Source organism: Vipera berus, assembly GCF_964194415.1.
Source record: "Vipera berus genome assembly, chromosome: 2".
In the NCBI taxonomy this organism is placed as follows: Eukaryota; Metazoa; Chordata; class Lepidosauria; order Squamata; family Viperidae; genus Vipera; species Vipera berus.
Genome location: NC_138203.1, coordinates 164,755,264 through 164,776,091, shown reverse-complemented (window position 1 = coordinate 164,776,091; position 20,828 = coordinate 164,755,264). Strand labels below are relative to the sequence as shown.

The 20,828-nt window shown below is 40.1% G+C and overlaps 1 protein-coding gene across 2 annotated transcripts in view; it reads right to left on the bottom strand.

Moving 5' to 3' along the window:
* Positions 1–20,828, bottom strand: part of CYTH1 (cytohesin 1) — a 67,359-nt gene that overhangs the window by 23,130 nt on the left and 23,401 nt on the right. The window contains exons 1-2 of one of the 2 annotated variants that reach the window (XM_081319707.1): positions 16,608–16,759; positions 354–436 (exon numbers count right to left, since the gene is read on the bottom strand). In XM_081319707.1, coding sequence (XP_081175833.1) covers positions 354–436; positions 16,608–16,629 — 105 coding nt within the window. In that variant the 5' untranslated portion in view covers positions 16,630–16,759. Of the gene's footprint in view, positions 1–353; positions 437–16,607; positions 16,760–20,828 lie in introns of those variants that run through there. The other variant, XM_081319706.1, reaches the window with a different exon arrangement.

Below are 20,828 nucleotides of genomic sequence, written 5' to 3'. Positions count from 1 at the left end.
AGACTGTGCAATTGGATCTCCTTGCCATTTTGCACCTCCCTCTCATTAGTGTTCAGAGTCATGGCTGCCCACTCATCTGCAATATTACAGCTCAATACTCATCTTAGAAGAAGAATGCAAACATGTAAAAAAAGTGTTACCTTGTCAGAAATGCGGCACACCACCTATTAATTTGACAACTGCTTCATCTCTTCTGCAGAAAGCTATTTATGTGGAGCCAAACCATTCCCACCCTCCATATTATTTTAACTGTCAGCAACTCATTTCAGGCAGGTGCTCCCGAGACATGACCTTTAACCTGAGTTATGGCTTGCTGAATTGCACTTCTATTCCCCTGTCCTTTCTTCACACACCCGTATGTCTGCCAGCAGCTCCTGTTTCCGCCGACGGATGTTCTCCAATTCTTGACACTCTTCAGGAGTCAGGTCGGCTGGTACTGCAAGAAAAAACAAAGAGTTATGCTTTAGGTTTGGGGTTGGTCTGGATAGTCTTATAGGTTCCCTTAGAACTGTAAAACTTGAGGGGAGACTTCTATGAATTCAGTGGTTGCTTGCGTATCAAAGAGGTATAGAAAAGAAAGGATTGAAAAGAACAAAGACTATCAAGAATGCCTAAGCAAAGGGTGGAGATTGCTCAATATTCTTCTCTTACTAGACCAAGGGCAGGGGTGTTATATGTGTGTTGTGTATACATGATCATAGAAATGTTCTTCCACGGCCAAGGATACTACATTCTGGATTAAACCCTGGCACCCCCAAAACTTCTCATTTGAAAGCATATCCTTAACATTCACTCAGGTTCAGTGAGAGAGCAAAAATATTACAGTTTTTTAAAAATCTATATTAGACAAGAACAAACTAACATCACAGGATGGTTGACAGACTCCCAAAGCCGTGGATCCCAGAGAGGCCATCCAAAGAAAAAAGATTCCTAAATACCGTGCGTGTAGTTTCCTTACATCAATATTTAATTAATGTAATTTAAAGTAAGAATGTACATTCAATTTTTATTCTGGCCCATTCCTTTGTTGAGTGGGACCCTCTGAATGCCCTTGAAAGCCTAAGGTAGATAGACATAAAGGCTGTCAATTCTTGATCAATGTAATAACCCAATTTGTTCTTTAAGAAATGACAAGTCCCTGCCATTATAGGTGCACAGCTTTCTATCACCAGATCATGCTATAAAATTTTGGGGTACATAGCATATGCCCTCTTGCACACATTCTAGTCATTTTACTTATCTTTCAGCCTTGAATTTACAAGTTTTCCAGACACATCTGGTTGGCCCCACTAAGTGCAAAAATGCTGGACGAGATTCTTTAATCTGATCAAAAATAATACTTTCAAAAAATGAGAAGTGGATCCTGCCAAAAAGATGTATTGTAAATCTGATTTCTTTCTGCTCAATATGCTTCCTTACTGTATTACCTTCTGGGCATAACAATAAAATAAAGATTCTTAAAACTTACCGTTACAGCGTATATTTGCACTGTATTAGATCACAAATTCTAAGTTCATACCTTGAATACAGCACAAATGCCACAAATCTGGGATTTGAAATATGTGGGACAAGAATTAGAAGGCATTACTGTATTTTTTAAGAAGGGGGGGGAAACCACATAAAACCATGTGACAATCACTGAAACTGTGAAAGTCTCAAGATACATTCAACACTCTTAGGAGAATGGCCTGCTCAAGCTTCCAAATGAGAATGCATTTTTTTCTATAATGTTGTGCAGAATGGATAATATCACCATTTCACAAAGCAGAGAATTTCACTGCATATGTAATTTGTTGCCTTTAAGATAAAGCAGTGGCAGAAGAGCTGCCGCTCCCTGAGACATATAATATTCTTTTTTTATAAACTGCATGATCCTTTCTCAGCTCTAACTTTTACAAAGCATGTCAGTCTAACATTAGCTTCTGCATCAATCTCTCCTTTCACAAATCTAGATTTACACCAGCAGGTTTAGAACGTTAATCCCAGGAAGGATGGCTGATGTATTTGTTTAATAAAAGTCGGGTTGTTGGCAATGGGTTGGTATTGCAAATGACCCAAGTCTGCTCCAGATACAAATCATAGATCACATACAGTCCTATTCTTCAGAAGACTCCTAGAACAGCTTCAACTTTTCAGAGTGAATTAGGATGCACAGATCTGCATCAGGTGGTGGTGAACTGCAATCATATGCACACAGCTGTGTTCTATCTTCAGAAGTAGCTTGATGAATCCCACTGCAATCTTTAGACAGTTAATCTGGTTGACCCTAGAAGCAGTACTAGAGTTATGCACAATGGCTCTGTGTAGAAATGCTTTGCATCTACTGGCTTTGTGCCTACTGCAAGGACATGTAAAAGGGATAATTTATCTTTCTTATATTCATGAGTCAAGCAAAATGGAAGAGGCATGGTGCCCCAGGATTCCTAGCAAAAATCAGAACTTGAGCATCCTGTCTATCAAAGATACCCCATGGAAGAGGCAGCACGTGGTAGCTGAAAGAGCCAGTTCATTCCAGAACTGTGACCTACATCTGCACAGTGGCATACACAGACTTTCACATATGCAGCCAGCATCATAAGACAGCCTGCAAATGTCACTAGAGGAGTTCAAGCACATTCTCATCATTACAGATGCAAGATGCCTTGACTTGACTCAGGATTTTTGCTGATTAAATTGGTTTGAAGTAAGAGTCAAAATGGAACTCCTAGATTAATATTAGGATATTAGATGGGGAAGACCAACAGTGGGTGTAGCCAATCAAAAAAAAATATTATCACTCTACCTGGCAAAATCCTCGTAGTATTGCAGGGGGGGTGGAGTACAGAGAGCAATGGGGAGTGTGTCCTAATGGGAATACAGATTTCCAATTAGGAGTGGGAAGTCAAATCTCTCTAGTCAAAGCCAATTCAGAGAGCAGAGTTCCTGACACAACAAGGCTTCATTGTGTGACTGCTGGAACAGAGAAGCCAAACAAGGAAAGCGCCTCTTCTTTGCTTTGTAGTTGGACACGAGGACAGCAGCCTAAAGCCAAGCTTCCTGCAGCCACAGAATACAAAGGAGGATGGTCTTAAAGAGGCAGCATCTTCTCTTTCCATCATAAGGGTTAGAGGTATAGAGACTTGGTGTTTAGCTTAAATAATTCATGTAGTTTAGATACTATTATAAGACTGACAACATTCATTTTCAAAATTGACTGAGAGCTTTATAAAATTAAATGAGAAATTAGGTGAAGTCCCCTCTTCCCTATAACTTTGATCTCATTCCTAGGCATTACATCAATCTTTTTACAATAAAGTTTCTCAACTTGTTTGCAAACCCTCAGAAGAAAGGCAAAGTGTCCCCAAGAATGTGTGGAGGGAAAAATTGTAAAAAAAAAAAGGGTGAAAACAGATTCTACACCTTGCTTCATCTTGTCCTTCTAGGATATCAATGTTTTCCACTGCCAAGCTGTGCTGCTAAAGTGAGGTGATCATCAAGTCAACAGGGAAAAGTTCAGGGTCTGCTCTGAACTTAATAACTGGTTTGCATCACATATAGACGAAAACACACAAACGTGATGAATGTGCCCTATAAAACTAAAGCCAGATGTTTCCATGGTCCTTATTAAAGAGCACAACAGTATAGTAAAGGATAATTGTGCACACATTTGGTTTTAAGTATTATAAATGCAGCCGTCTCCTCCCAGTCAAATAGGCAATCCTAGGCCAAAAACCTTACAGCCCTAATGTCTCAAAACAGGTTCCTTAAAAAGTAGAACTTTAAGGAGATGCTATAATCTTGGGGGAGACCTTAGAATTTATCTTGTCCAGTCTACTACCCAATGCAACAATCGTCTACTAGATGATTCATGAGAGATCACCATCTAGCCTACGATTAATCACCGCCAGCAAACAGGGGATCCACTGTGTCAGGTGGCAGTCAATACAGCACCATTGTTTGACAGTTCTTAATTTTTCTTGATTCTAATATGCATGCATCTCTACTAGTCTAGAAACAGCAAATAAAACAAATTCCGTATAGATCAGCAATGTATATGCATAAACTTTCCAATCAGTTGAAGTTCAGTGAGTGGATTATAGTATTTCTCAAGAAGTAATATTGGTTTTTCTAAAATTCTTCAGCAGCACAAACTCCCATAATCTCATTTTCTCTTTTCTGCTGCTAATAAATTCATGCATTTCTAAAAGTATCCATTCTTTTCCTTTGAAACAAGTTGCTTATGTGAGGGTTAGCCTTATCACCCAATATTGCCTTGGACTGTAATAAAGCCATCTTTCTACAGATTAAATGCATCTGTGCCTAGTTTAAATGAAAGCATCCTATGGGTATCTCCTGCTTTACTTCGTGCCAATATTAAACCAATAATTTTTATAGAAGTGCAGTCTGGGTCTGCAAGAATGGAGCAATCAAGTTCCCATAGATGACAGCAGCTATATTGAGTGTCCAATCTCAATGTTTGTCCTCTACTCTAAGTCACATGGATGGTTGTGTGAAACACTGCATTTTACATTTGAAACAGTTCCAATACAATCTAGAAAGTCGGGGGGGAGGGGGCAGAATGTTACCATTTCGGACTTACGGTAGCAACACTGTGCTCAAAACAGAGGGGATAAATTCAAAATGGTCTAAATTTCCAATGTCTTGCCTACCTTTAGTTGGTTCCAACCTTTGATGCAAAAAAAGAATTTCTTTTGCTCTTGGTGATATGATGTCCCTCACCACAGAAGTTTAAACTCTTGGCAAGCAGCAAGTAACACTGCCATAAACTATTAACTGTTGCTTCTTTAGAAAACCTTACCCAACTTTCTAGCTGGTTCTCTGATAAGACTAGCAGTCACAGCTCTTAACTCAGCTATCTACCCCTGTAATTCCAAACCAGTACAATTTATCCAGAGCACATCCTAGACACAAACTATCATTTTTCATTCAGGAATATTATTAACGGTCTAAGGTTTATCTAAGTATGAACACTCTACTTGCATCAGGAAAAACCCAGTTCCTGAATGCACATTTGACAGAATGATGAACTTCTGAGATCAGAAGACAAGAGAGACCCCCGTAAATAAGCCTGCAAAATCCTAGAACTATAGGCACCCTTACCCTGCTGGCCTCTACGCTAAGTCCTTCAAAGGAGCCATTTCTTCCATCCCAACACTAAGGAAAACAATGTTAGCATAATATCCTCTATGCCAAAAAATAAGCTATTGGGAAACTACAGTTACAGACAGTAGGTGGATGTGGAAAGCAAAGCTCACCGATGGCAGGACAGAAAGAGATGTCACACCAAGCATGCCTATGATAGAAAGGACATGGGACTCCCATTAATAAGACCCAGACCCAGCATGATAAATGCAGTTGTGACAGATGGACCAGCACACAGAAAGGGTGCCAAGCAATATCAGCTTTTCCTAAAGCAGAGACAATTTCCCATTTACACACCCATGCACACGCTTACCCCAAATCAGCTGCCTTGCTTCCTCTGCCTGCTATGGATGCAAGCCCTGTGACACAGCACCAGTGCACTGGTGGTTCATGTGCTGGGGAGCCCAGCCTTGTCAAGGCAAAGGGGCTGTGCCTCACTGGGCCCTCATTCTACTCCACTGTGCTTCCTGGTCGGCCTTCCAGAGAGTCTTCCAGTGAGACTGATGGATTTGGGACCACCCACCTGCCGCTGCACAGAGCCCAGGCATTAACTCCTGCCTGCCTGAACCACAGCTAGGACTGTACAAAATGTAGTGGAGCTCTTGGTAAGACAACCTGGCTCTTTCAGAAGCAGCCCCAGCCCTATCTCAGTCTTAAAACAGGAACACAAGCCACTTCTACCAAAACGGCTTCTCTTCTCTGCAGCTTGCTAGTTCAATACCAGTAAAATCTTTCCAGAATGCTGAGAAAGCTGTAATACCTTATTTAGTTTAATGGTACCCTATTCAGTAAACACAACAGCATCTTGTTAAATCTGTTTAAGGCACCACAGAATTCTGTTTTTACCCAAATGGATTGGCAATATTTCCACACTGCTGTAAACCACACATGAATTTCTGTTCTTGTTAAGCAAACCCACAGTTGTGACTGTTGTTCTTTTTATTCAAAACTCACATCAGTTTGGCAAATGTTGATTTCCCCTCTATTTTCTGAATGCCCAGGAGATGCCCGAGCTAACTGAACTACCCTTTCCCCACTTTATTTTTGACTTCAGGCTGTATGCCCTCATCCAACATACAGATTTTCTTCCTCTGTATGCTGTCTCTTCTGCAACAGACTTTTAAAAAGGTTTTGGAAAGCTTCCTCTTTTCCTTTCTTGGCTTTTAATTGGCTTAAAAGGAGTAACACTGAAGTGATCACATTTTGTTATTGGTATTTGCTATATATGCTGGTTGTTAAAAAGAGATGTATTTGTGTGCCATCGTCCCTTGCAGCAAAGAAAGGCATTCGTCCACAATAGGATTGTCTTGATTAAGTCCTACACGCTCAATGATTGTTCCATGAATCAATTTACTTCTTAGGAAAACTTCATGGACAAGAGCCAAAAGGAATATTTGTGGCTGGGGGACAAATTGGACTGGGGACAAATATAAGCAATAAAAGGGAAGATCCTTATCTTTGGTAAATGTAGGATAAAACAAAGCAGCACTCCAGTTTAATAGTTTCTAAATGGTTTTGGAATAGCACATTTTTAATTTTATTAAATTTATTAAATTAGATTTCATTTGATTTTAATTTATCTTTACATTTAAGTCCTATGTGTTTATACCATTGTTGTTAATGAGCTATTAAAATGCAATATGCATAACTCTTCTGTGACTAGCTGTTCTAGTCCTTCTGTCAATATACTTATTGACTCCTTTACATAAAGTAAAAGTCTGAAATCCTGTTTAGTGCGGAAAAAGATGTTATGAAATTGCTTTGTTAGGAAGTAGATTCCAGTAGAGATGAATTTTTGTACTCATTCAGAAAACAGTTTAGACCTCATCAAAATTAGTTTAAAAACAGGGACTTGATAATGTAATGTCGATAAATCAGGCATAAAGAACTTCACTCCAAAAAGATTCTTATTCTAGGCTGGAATTTTTTTATGTGATTATTTGTTCATGTTTTGAGCTTCAATATTCTTAAGTTTTATGAATTAAAAATCCTAGAGAAACTTGTATCTTCCTCACGTTATTTTTATTATGGGAAAATTTCATTGGAAATAAGTACGGTATCCAAGTCATATTTTTATTTTGGTTTCTATTTCCTTAACAATTTTGAGATATACTCTACATCAACCTCTCTAAATAAGCTTTGTAATTTACATCTGAGTTTTATATATCTTATTCTTTGGCCTCATTTGATACCCAGAACTAAAGGTCCATAATATTCAAATTCACTGTAAAAGAACAAACCTATATATGATTATAGGTTGAAACTTCCTGACAGAAACTTCCTGACAGTTAGGACAATCAACCAATGGAACAGCTTGCCTCCAGAAAATGTGGGTACTCCATCACTGGAGATTTTTAAGAACAGACTAGACAATCACCTGTCTGAGATGGTATAGGTCAGACATGTCAAACACAAGGCCCGGGGGCCGGATCCGGCCCACGAAGTGGTTTTATGCGGCCCGCGAAGCCATCCTGGAAACAGTGAGGGAACGGCCCCCACTGCCTTGGCCCTGGCCCAGAGACCCTCCTTCCTCCAGAGACCCCCAGATCTGTCCCACTCCTGCCCAGGCCCCCATAGGCACCCTTGATGCCAACAATGTAGAGCTGGCCATGCCCATCCAGTAGGCCATACGCACTCTAGCCACACCAACCCAGTAGGCCACGCCCACCCCGGCCACACCCACCCGGCCCCCTAAGGGCAACCGCAATGCTGATGCGGCCCTCAATGAAATTGAGTTTGACACCCCTGGTATAGGTTCTCCTGCTTGAGCAGGGAGCTGGACTAGAAGACCTCCAAGGTCCCTTCCAGCTCTATTCTATTCTGGATTATGCAAAGTAACATCCATTGATTTTATAGAGGGTTACTGTCAGATACAGAGGATGGAAACCTAAAAACATTTCAGTAAAGTTGTTAAAAATTATCTCTCCTCCTATGTGCCTTATGCAATCTTCACATGCTGGACATTCAGGAACTGCTGTCTTCCATCTTGTATGTCATCAGATATGTTTACATACAGATGGCCTGTTCCTGCTTTAGATCTCACTGGTTTTTTTCTAGACCTCATTGCAAACTCAGGTTCAATACTTTCATACATTTTTAGTCTTTTACTTTTACTCATTCCACACAGCAAATACAGCTTAATCTGGGGTTTTAAAATAATTTAATTTAATTTAATTTAATTTATTAATATTTCTATACCGCCCTTCTCCCGGAGGACTCAGGGCGGTGTACAGGGCAAGAATAAAACACAGAAATTTACAAAAACTAAAAGATAATTAAATGCATGCCCGATTAAAATACAATTGATACATAGTAAAAACCCCAATAAAAATGATAAAAAACCCCACCAATCCCCCCTCAGGCCAGGCCGGCTTGCTCGAACAAGTATGTTTTCAGATCGCGGCGAAAGGAGCGCAGATCGGGCGCCGTCCGGAGCTAAAAGACCTACTACCATCATCTCTTCATAATTTATGTTTTACAGTATGTCTAATAAATCAGGAAACCCCTTGCTTCATTTGCTCACAGTGAAAGATGACAACAAATGCTTAGATGGCATTCACTCCTAAAATCAATGCTTCCTTAATACATCTTGGCTAATACATCCCAGCTGCATCTTCAAAAACCAGATTCCTTGTCAGGATTAATTTTGTCATGGTAGCTACCCACAAGGCAGAAGACAGCCGTAGTTACTGCAAGCCAACAACAGGAACCATCTATCAATTTGAATGATCAGTGAACTTGGGGACATCCGGCATTTCGGCTGCCAGACAGAGCCCCCTATGACATGATAAATCTGCTGAAAAACAATTCCTCAGAAGAGCTCCAATGTGGAGAAGCTGATTTAAACACACTCCATGATGATGACCTTCTACTGAAACACACCTGTTCCTGCCTGCAAGTTGTAAGGCTCAAGATTCATCTGTGTCCACCTCCTGAACTGAAATAATTCAGTAGAAGGAGCAGCCATCACAGCAAACCTAGACAGGGCATCCTTAAGCAAAGCATTTCTTGCAGCCTTCAAAGATCATCTGGAATCTCTTCCTATTTGCCAAGAGTTTCCTATAGCAGTTAATGTCTAAGATTGGACTCATCTCAGATTCATTTCTGATTTGTTACTTGCCCATCAGGTGGCAGCTATCATTTCTTCCTGGCATGTATTGCTCCTTTGTGAATCCTTATATGATTCACCAGGGGTACCATAATTCTGCATTGTACTGCTTTTCAGGATATGAACAATTTTAGACATTGCCATATAGGGAAGCACTTAGGAAAAACGTTCACCCTGTGCTGATAAAGTGCCACATGGGGAAGGTAAGAGAACAAAAATATGAAGAAGGAAAACTGCCTTTAGTATATATATTAACAGGTTGGAAAGAAAAGATTACTCGGAAGACTTGTTGAAGATTTTGCTACTGCCAGCATATCTAATGGGTCTTAAATGATTAGAGCTAAGGAGGAGAATTGCACAAGGCAAAGGCAAAGGCAAAATAAGAGAAGTGTACACCTACAATCAAGGCTGCTTAGCTATTATGTTCAGATAGTGGCCTATGAGATGCAGCTATTACTTTCCTTCAAAATATTTCCTCTACCTGAGACTCTGAGAGGCAGTTTGGTTAGTAGTTAAAGCACCAAGCTAGAAATTGGGAGTCTGAGTTCTAGTCTTGCCTTAAGCACAAAGCCAAGTGGGTGACCTTGAGCCAATCACTCTGTTCAGCCCTAGGAAGGAGGCCATGGCAAATCATTCCTGAAAAACCTTGCCAAGGAAACTGCAGGGACTTGTCCAGGCAGTCACCAGGAGACAACACTGACAAAGGCATAAATGAATAAAATAAAATACATTTTTAAAGTTTAGATTCAAGCAAGTTGATTCGCATGCTTGACCACTCACAAAAATATAACCAAATCTTAACCATAATTAACTGTTCCCTATTTATATCTGCCTCCCTTTCCACTGTTTTCTCTAAATCAAATTATAGATTGTGCATTTCACCCAGATTCTTTTCTTGTATTCTGTAAAGCAGCATGCATGTTCATAGCATTCTTACCAATAGATAGTAATATACTGTGTATATGCACTATCCACTCTCCTGACCAACATACTTAGGCATAAACAAGATGAGAGGAGGTGTTACCACGCAGATGAGAGGGAAGAACAGTTCTACAAGACATATTAAGTTTTAAAAACCCAGGCAGTAGCAGTGATTGAAGTTTAGAAAGCAATGGGGAAGATAAATTCCAGATTTACTCAGCTTCCTGTGTACGTGCATGAGGCATATAAGCGCAGTAGGCAACCTAATTATAAAATCATTTGGTGCTTGAAGAAGCAGCAGGGCTTTTGACCACATTTTTTCTCTCTCCTTCTCTTTACCTGGGTTCCCTCAAAAAAATGAACTGCTTTTTGACAGGATTTCACAATATTTACGGTAAATATTCTCATCTCACAACTGCAGATAAAGGCAGTGTGACAGGACAAAAAAAAAACATTTTTGTATATTACATCACCTATACCTGTATCCACTGCAAGAACCAAAGCTTGTAACTTCCTTAAATCTGAGTTATCTTCTTTGCAAAAATCTGAGAAGATGTAAAAACTGCAGGCCACAAGCCGACACACTTGCTTTGTCAATGGTTTGACTTCAAAACACACCCTAGGTGGAGGTTCTACATCCAGATATTATCTTATCAAACTGATTAATTACAGTGGGATTCACAAATTTACAATGTTTGAGGAGCAGAGCACATAACACAATGTCTTTCTAGAAGAGAGCGGGACAATCTTTAGCTTCTGCCAGTACATTTGTTCGCAAGCCAATTATTTATTCATTAACAATTCTCACACAATTGTCCCTGATGCAACTGGCATCAGAAAGAGGAAAGAGGAGGAAGGATAATTTATTAGAGAGTGGAGGAGGGTGTTATGTACACTAAACACTATGATACATATCAAAATCTAGCACATCATAAGAAAACATTTTCCTCTTGGCTTTCAGTGTTGATAAATGGCTGACAGATTCCATCCAAAGAAACCCCATCACTGGAAAGGGAAATTTAGGTTCCTCTCCCTGTTGTTTCAGTTGTCATTCAACTCCCAGACCAGGGGTCAGCAACCTGAAACAGTGAAAGAGCCACTCAGAACCGGTTCCCTCACAAAAGGAAAAACTGGGAGCCGCAAAAAATGTGTGTGCATGCGCGTACATCCGCGCATGAGCAGAACCGGGTTTGACTGAAGAGTGGAGCCAAGGCGAGATATGCACCTACCCTGCATATTTGAATTGATTGGTTGAACTTTTTTAGTCCCACTTTTTTTTTGGACTGCACATGGCAGAGGACTGGGAGCCGCGGGAAACGGCTGAAAGAGCCACATGCGGCTCTGGAGCCGCAGGTTGCAGACCTCTGTCCCAGACCATCACAAGACCTCAGCTATTCATTTATCTGTTACTGACAGAGATTAGATGAGAGCGTTGAAGAGAGAGAAAGAGGAGCAGGTCCTGCAACAGAATATTCCAGCCACTGAGAAGTTAACGCTGCACTTGGAGGCAAGAACACTGTCCTCTATGTTATATGGGGTGCTCAGATGGATTCATTGCAATGCATGTAGGCATCCCGCCCCAAATTCTCCCCAAAATCACATTGCCACAAGCCTATGGCACATTTGCCTGGTGGGCCAGGGAAAATACGGATTTGTAGAAGCAACTATTCTTGGGAGCGGAAGTGGGGCAGGGATGGAACTACAGGAAGTCCTCAACTTATGGCTACAATTGGGACTCAAATTTCAGCTATAAATCTGTGTGGTCATAAGTCAAATCACTACATGACCAGACCTGATTTTACAACCATTTTTTCTCATAGTCGTTAAGCAAATCCAGCTTTCCCATTGGACACTTTTTGCCCTTTTTTTTACAGGAAGCCGGCAAAACAGGTTGCAAATCATAAACTACAGGATGTTGCAACCTGTCATAAATCTGAGCCAGCTGTCAAGCACCTGAATTGTGATCACCTGACTACAAGCGTGGTGGATAGTTGTAAGTGCAAGCACAGATCATAAAGCCCTTTTTTCAATGAATGGTCATACGTTGAGGACTATCTGTATTAAAGTACAAGGGAAACATCTTTCCTTTTATGAGTGTTTGCCCCCAGCACCTATAACACTCAGAGGAGCTGTGAGGAGTAAAAAGTTTTCTGTACAGGTAATCCTCGATTTATGAACACAAATTGAGCCTAAAATTGCTAAGCAAGACTGTTATTAAGCAAATTTAGCCCCATTTTATGACCTTGCTTGCCACGGTTGTTAAGAGAATCACTGCACTTCTTAAGTTAGTGACACAGTTGTTAAGTGAATCTGGCTTCCCCATTGACTTTGCTTGTCAGAAGGCCGCAAAAGGTGATCACATGATCCTGGGGACACTGCGACTGTCATAAATATGAATCTGTTGCCAAGCGTCTGAATTTTGATCATATGACTATGGGAATGCGGTAATGGTCATAAGAGTGAAAAATGGTCATAACTCTTTTTAATGCTGTAATTTTGAATGGTCACTAAACCAACTGTTGTAAGTTGAAGAGTACCTGTACTCCACTCCTTGTGACTAAGAGTTGGCAAAATCAGATATGTCTACTATGAAATGATTCATAGTATTGTCAATGATCACTGCAAGTAAGCGGGTGGTTTTGGTGGGGTTTTTTTTTGCACAGCTGTGGATCCCTATTGGCAAGTGAGTCCACTCAGCCAAGGAGAGGTGATTCCCAAGATACAGATGTCAGAGTGAGTGCTAATTAGAAATCCCTTTGTCTCTACCTTGCATTAGAATCTTTCGTAATATTGTTACCTGCCTATATTTGCATAATAAAGTAAGAAGAAACAAAATTAATGCTAATGGCAACTCAAGACTAGCAGCCTGTACAATCTTAGACCACACTTTGATTCTAATTATGTCGAGTTCTAGAGTGTTTGGGCAGAGCACATGCATGGTAGAATATAAATTCAAAGAGAAATAGCAATCAAGATGTGCCATGCTGGGTGAACACAAGCAGTAAAGAGAGAATCTAAGCTTTGGTGAGAAAAACCCAGCACTGTGCATACAGGCAGGAAAAACCCTTCTGCATTGCTAACAGATAGCAAGGTGAAAAATATATGTGGCTACTGAGAAATGACTTGGTACAATAAGTCAATGTCCTGGTCATTTCACCTGCAAGCTTAGGCTTGCTATAGCTGGCACAATGCAGTGGAGAAGAAGCTCTTTATTTAGACCAAGAAACTCCTCTGCCAATTTAACATTTCAATTTATGGCAAAGCAATTTTTGTATATATAAATAAAAAAAAGTTTCACTGTTTAAAACTACACAATTTTCCAAAAAAGCCTGGTTGCTTATTTATCTATAGACTGAATTCTGCGATTCACAATAGTTCACAAAAGATAAATGCTTTTAAAAGCACAATTGTGTTAAAAATCAGATAATCAAGCCAATTAATTAATTTTAAAAAAACAGAAAATACCGTATAATAACCACAGGCCCCCATCATATTAAAATTCACAAAGAGCTGCAGAAAAGCTGTTTTAATAGCTTTGCAAAAGGATGCAGAGGTCAGTGCTAATGGGTGTAGGGGGATGTGAGCTGTTCAGAGTGAATTGCTCAGAAGCCACGTTCAGGATGGGAAGGAAACCACAAAGTCAAGGCTGTAGAATACTGATAGCTTTGCAGTAAGAGCAAAGGGGTTAGCCCATGGCTACAAAGCAGTGGCTTCTTTGAGGTTGCCTTGTGTCAGAACTCACCATTATGTAGGGCTCCAAACTGGGAAGGCACCTCTTTCCAGGTTCACTCTCTTAAGTTGAGCATACTACGCCAGGGGTGTCAAACTCAATTTCATTGAGGGCCACATCAGCATTGTGGTTGCCCTCGGGGGGCCGGGTGGGTATGGCCAGGGTGGGCGTGGCCTACTGGGTGGGCGCATCTGGAGTGTGTATGGCCTACTGGGTGGGCATGGCCAGCTCTACATCATTGGCATCAAGGGTGCCTATGGGGGCCTGGGCAGGAGTGGGACAGATCTGGGAGTCTCTGGCAGAAGGAGGGTCTCTGGACCAGGGCCAAGGCAGTGGGGACAGTTCCCTCACTGTTTCCAGGATGGCTTCGAGGGCCACATGAAACCACTTCGCGGGCCGGATCTGGCCCCCGGGCCTTGTGTTTGACATGTCTGTACTACGCAATTCCTCGGACAGAATCAGTGATGACCTCGCTGACAGTCCATTAAAGCTAGACACAACAGAACAGTAAACCAAGGCATTGTTCCATCCATCCATCCATCTCAATAATGTTTACACGGAGAGAAAACAAAAGAGAAATTGGCATAAAGTGCTAGACTTAAGGAGAGTTGTAATGGGTCTCAGAGAGTTTCTAACTCCACACAACAGAAAAATATTAAAACCCTTTTTTCTGTACCTTCCTGAAAAATTTAAAGAATCCAACAATAACTCACGTGCACAAAGAAAGAAAAATGGAAAATGTTGGGGAATGTCAAACGGCAATCTTATGGGTTTCTTTTGGAATGAGGAAATGCTTTTAAGACAAGGTTTACATTCTCAAAATTAGTGGATAATTTTCTAATCACTTGAGCAGAGCTTCTGCCCTAAAACATAGCCTAGGAATAAATTACAGGGTTCATGTGCATTTTCACTGTTACATACAATGTAATGTTAGAACTTGTCTTTAACATTACAATTACATAGTTTTCCTTAAATACCTGCATTAGACTGTTCCAATAAAGATTGGGGAAAAAGCAAGAGTCAATTGTTATAAATGAACTAAAGCTGTGATCTTAATTCAGCTATTGAAAACACATTTATAGGCTCAGCTTGTGCAGTAAAACACCTTGCTTCTTAATTTTACAATGCACACAACCTCATCAAGTCACCATTTTGAGGCCCTTGAAAAAAAGAGATCCATCAAACCTAAAATCAGCCCATTCTCAATTATAAGAACCAGCAGCATCTTTTCTCCCAGCCTTATGGGGATTTTCCTCAGACCTTGCTAGAACTGAGCTTCTACAGGTCAAAGAAAGTCTTCTGCTAAGTCCCAGCTCACTCCAATGAACATGAATAGTCAGGTGCTGCAGAAAAAAATCATGCTATTCAACAAATGGTCTGCTAATAACTTGATCAGCATCTTTTTAATTCACTGAAAACTAAGTTTTTCCCCAATCTGAATCATTAGATACATCTGTTCTTCTAAACTGCTGGCATATATGTGCAGTAGTGTTGGTTGCAAAGGACTAATTTAACTAACCCTCAGGAAATTGCTTAGTAACTTACAAGTTAGCCAATAAATTAGATGAGCTACACATTTAAAAGGCTGCATTGATAAACAGCCATTATGTTCAAAGGAGCACAATAAGTGAAGGCTTTTTTTTCCTATCGTGAACATATAATCATATTTACAGCAGACCAGGGAGTACGAGACATTTACTAGGTGAAGTGTGCAGGAAAGAAAATTTAAAAAGCAACAATCCATTGATTGATACATTGATTGTGATAGCTTTGGGATTGCTGTTTAACACATATACACAAATCCAGAAATGTTTGACCTTTGTAAGTTGCTAGAATTTTAAAATACCTAATTTTCATACTTGAGTTGCACTCAGAATTAGCCTTTTTACAGCCCTTCGAGCACAGTGACAATATCTTAAATGATCGACTGAAAATGTATTTGTTGACAAATCAAGTGTCTTCCCATGTTTTCCCTCTGTGCCAACAAAACAATGACTATTGCACTTGCTCATTTACAACGTGTCCCTCAACTACCAGTTCATCTGGATGCATTGTGTGCTTAGTGAAAATTACATCACTCAATGTGCATCTAAAGAGAAACCTGCCCCAAATTTGGTTTCACCAAATCCACATGCTCTCCCTCCCACAACCTCCTTAGTGCCCAAAGGCCAAGGTGGAACAGGCAGGAGAGCTGTTGTATCCAAGACATGCTGTGGCATGCAACTCTACAGCTGCCAACTGAAAGTCTCCTTTTTGAAGTATAGAAACTCCTAGTTCCTCCTACAGAAAAAGAAGAAATGAGGTGCTTTCATTCTCACAAGAGCCCCTCAAATCTTTAAAGCCCAGCAATGTTCACAAGAACAAGGGTATGCTACTACTATTTTTTTATATAGACCTCCCACCCAATGCTGCCCTATATACCTTTGTAGAACTGCCAGTGCTACCTCCAACTTCAGACATCTAACTCATGAGCAGGAACCCATGGTGTATTTCTATTCTACTGGAGCTAAGAATTGGCAGAAGTCTTGACCACAGAAACGTACCAGGTCACTTTGGGGGGAAAAAAAGATCCCTTAGCCTCCTAAATTGAACAGATAGACCAAGTTTCCATATTATATTCAGTCAAACTGACACTAGGACAAGGTCCCTCAATGATTTGGCTCAGCCACCCAAATGAGCTGGGAACACCCCACCATATATGCTCACCACTCTCCATCCTGAGAACCATACTGCCAGCAGCAGAGACAGTCTATAGAACACGACTGGTGTTCAATCCAAGGAGGGTCAGCCCGGCAACTCGACTGGGTTGATACCTGCAACTGACTAGCTGCCTGTCTTTTGCTTCCTGGAATGAGTCAAATCTTGTTCTAGCTAGTGGGTGGCTCTTGCTTAGGACGGAATAGCGTCATTGCCTTTCTGCCTGCAACGGAGATAACCAGTAACGCCCTGTTCCTGTGCTGATCCCTCAAGCTTCAGAGAACCATTAACCCCTCATGCTCTGGCGGTCAGACAGAAACTTTAGCCTGCTAGATGGAAGTGTAAAAGATCGCACTAAAGGAGGTTCTCAGGAGCATATACATCCTATATGCAAACAAATCTGGTTGCAAAAGTCTGAGGTCTCTCAGGTTCAATTTTTATGCGTGTAAACAATAAACTAAGAGCCAATGGTGTATAGGGGTTGGAGTGTTGGAATTAGGAATGAAAGAAGCCAGGTTCAAACTATGGTCAACTTTGAAGCTCAGTGAGTGACTCTGGAACAATCAGTATGTCTGAAGGTTATTTTCAAAACAACCCTGTGAAATTATTAAAATGGTCTACCTTCCCTTAAGGAGAGAGAGAAAGGGAGGGAGGGAAGGAGGAAGAGAGATGTTACATCATTCCACTGTGCATGAGGAATTACATGACTTTTACCATCTTAAAGCAGTTGCTTAGTCAGCTATAGAATGGTGTATTTTTCAAAAATGAGTTCATGCCTACCATAGAACATTTGCTAAAACAAATGCAGCTGGATGTTCTAAAGGAATTATTGAATTGCTGGGAGTAATTGGCTAAAAATATCAAATCTGAGATGCAAAAGTGTGGATAGCCACTAGAGGGCAGCAGCAGAGAGAGTCATCTGCATCTGTATACTTAATATCTTTCTGGCTATCTAGATTTCTGCAATCCAGATCTGGCAACCTTAAGTCTACCTTTCTGCTTTAATGAAGCAATGAAGCAATGGTTTCTCATTACTGAAGACCTTTGCAAACACATCACTTTGGAAAACAAGAAACAGTTAATCCCATGTTTCACTTTATTTTTCTCTGCCTAGTATTTCCATGAACTGAGAAAGAGCAAGACGGACAATGGTAAAGAAAGACTGCTCTCTAATGTGAGAAGTAGAAAAAAGCACCTCAGTCATCCATTCTAATGGACTGAGGGTTTTGGGTTAAGGTTTTAATTTTTAATTATTTTGGGTCTATTTAATTTTATTTTAACCTGTATATATTTTACTGTTTTAATTTGCCCTGTAAACCGCCCTGAGTCCCTCGGGAAAAGGCGGTATATAAATCGAAATAAATAAATAAATAAATAAATAAATAAATAAATAAATAAATAAATAAATAAATAAATAAACAAACAAATAAATAAATAAATAATTCAATATTCTTTTTTTTCCCTCTTTACGTCTTTCAACTTCATGCCTTTAGGTATTTGTTTCATCTCAAAATGGAAGGATGGGACTTCTGCAGGATCAAGAAGTCAAGAGGACTCAGCTTACTAGGAAGAAGCTCCTGAAATGACCAAAACCAAAATAATTGGTTTCCTATAACTTTAAAACCTCTGTAGAAAAAGAATACCAACAAGTGCACTTTTTCTTATCATGAGCTGGCACAAAGTGCAGCTAAGGGATGGCCATTTTGTTTTATTAGTAGCCATACATAGCAGATTTATAACATCTTAGGGTTTGGTTTGGTTTTTAAGGAGGACAATCCCGGCTTACATCATTCAAGGCTGAGCCAAAAGTTGAAAAGTTGGGTCTGTACTGCCCTCTTCTGATTGGAGAAAGATATTGGCTTTAACACAGAAAACCAGGGGAGGAGGCCACAGGGGGGAAAAATCACTTTTTGAACAGACTTTTACACTGGTACAATTCATCTTCCTGTCATCACTCCTATCTCAGCTTATTATATGCAGACCATAAAAGGAACCACACACATTGATGTGTCTGTAACTATTTGTACAAGGCAGTCACTCTTTCTTCCTGCCCCCAACAACAGGACTTCTAGGAAGAGATGCTCAATCTATAATTGCTCCACAACTCTTGCTAATCTAACACTTAATTTTTCTGTATGCATTGCAGCCTAGTAGCTGCATGACAAAAAATGTCCTTAAACAGGAAAATGTGTGCGTTTCAATGCTGTTCCACACCTTCCTCATATATGCATGAATTGGTTCTGTTAAACTTATCTCTTTTTTCTCTTCTTTGAATGCATTCAAGCCCTTATTAGCTGAGGCTGTAGGAAATCCACCTCTCAAAACTATGCAGCAATTTTACCACTGATCAAATTGTGTTAAGAAAATAATTGGCTGATCTTCAGCTATTCAAGTGCTGCTCCTAAGAAGAACAAGAAATGCAACAGAAGTTAATAAATAAGCTTTTAATGCAGCCAAGCGTTAAGGACATAACACAAATTTGCCTCTGGTCTTACCATTTCTGAAGCTAAGCTGATGTCTGGGGTAGATAGACGGAAAATACCCCAAATCAGTGTTATCTAAAATGCCCTTAAGCAGGAAATCCATTTGGATAATAAGTCAACTTTGAAAAATGGGGCAATCTGTTTTAATTTAACAAAGACTCCCTTCTGGTTTAAATAATGCCAAACATATGCTAGGGATCCTACTTGCAGATTTTGCCAGGCAATGCAGAACTTCCTGCCCTCGGCTGCTGATGCCACCACATCCTGTTTTCCTGATGGCAAATACCTATTGCTTTAGCATCAGAGTAAGAAACACTAACAGTGACAGAGAAAGGTCCCAACTTCAAGCCTGCAAGTCTTGCTTCTCAATCTTGAAGCTAAAATGAAGCCTACATTATAAATTCACTCTGTTCATTCATACCTGAAATGGAACCCCAGCCACGCACTGTTTGGGATTTATTTGGAGTGGAGGCCAGGTTTCCATGGACACCTCCTGGCTCCCATTCACCCCCCTTTTTTCCCCCAAAGCAGATCCTCTTCTGCTGACTTTTACAGTTGGATCTAACAGCCACCTGGAAAACAGCTGTCCCTAGCATCTGTGAGAGCAGAAAGAATCACACAGTCTGCCTCTCTTCTCTGAGAAGCGCAGGTTTTTGTTCAAGCCACTGGGTTTCATAGGATATCATCATCTCCCAATTTGACACAATACTGCATGCAGACCTACAAATTTTCACTGTGTTACTACTAGGCTGTATTGGAGATAGATATAAGACAGACAGACATTCAGAAACAGTTTGAAGATACTTGGGGTTCACAGAATATTTTTGAAGGAGACAAACTAGGTGCCTTCTGGGTAGTTTAAACTATAACTGACATTATAATTTATCTTTCATTATTATAATGAGATTCAGGGGAATTGTAGTCCCAAGCATCAGAAAAGCACCAGGTTAATTCCAGGGGAAAATTATGTGAAGAGGAAACAGCTAGGCCTCAGATTCTGTGGGTTTTGCTTCACTTGCAGATAACTTGCAGATAACCAATTTCTCTGCCAGCTAGGATGTGCATTTAACTTGGCTGCCTCTCTAAATGACTTTCTAAACAATCAAGTGTTAATTTTAGTAAAATAAAGAAAGAGTCAATCAGGTCTGAAACTTGCTGCACTAATTAAAAAAACAAATTAGTTTACTAGTAGAATAAAACAATATAATTAACTTTTAAGAATAATAATGAGGTAGTCATGGTAGAAAAGTTTTTATAAACACTTTACTCCACACTTATTCTGTCTTTCCCCCCCCTAAAATATTGATCATTCTATATTAGATGGAAATTAAAATAATGATCTTTACATTTTTGATGGCTGTTCTTCTTCATGTTTGGAGATGCTGTCAACAGCAACAGGCATGAATTTTTTGAAAATAATTTTCACTGATCAAATAATAGCCATCTACTATGTTATCCCTCTGTAAAACTGAATAAATACTGGTAGTTCTTAACAACCACCATTCAGCCCAAAATTTCAGTTGGTAAGCAAGACAGTTGTTAGGTGAGTTTTGCCCCATTTTATGACATTTCTTGCCAGTTGTTAAGTGAATCACTGCAGTTCTTAATAACATGGTTGTTAAGTGAATCCGACTTCCTGATTGACTTTGCTTATTAGAAGATTGCAAAAGGTGATCACATGACCCTGGAACACTGCAACCATCATAAATACGCGCCAGCTCCCAAGTGGACGAATTTTGATCACGTG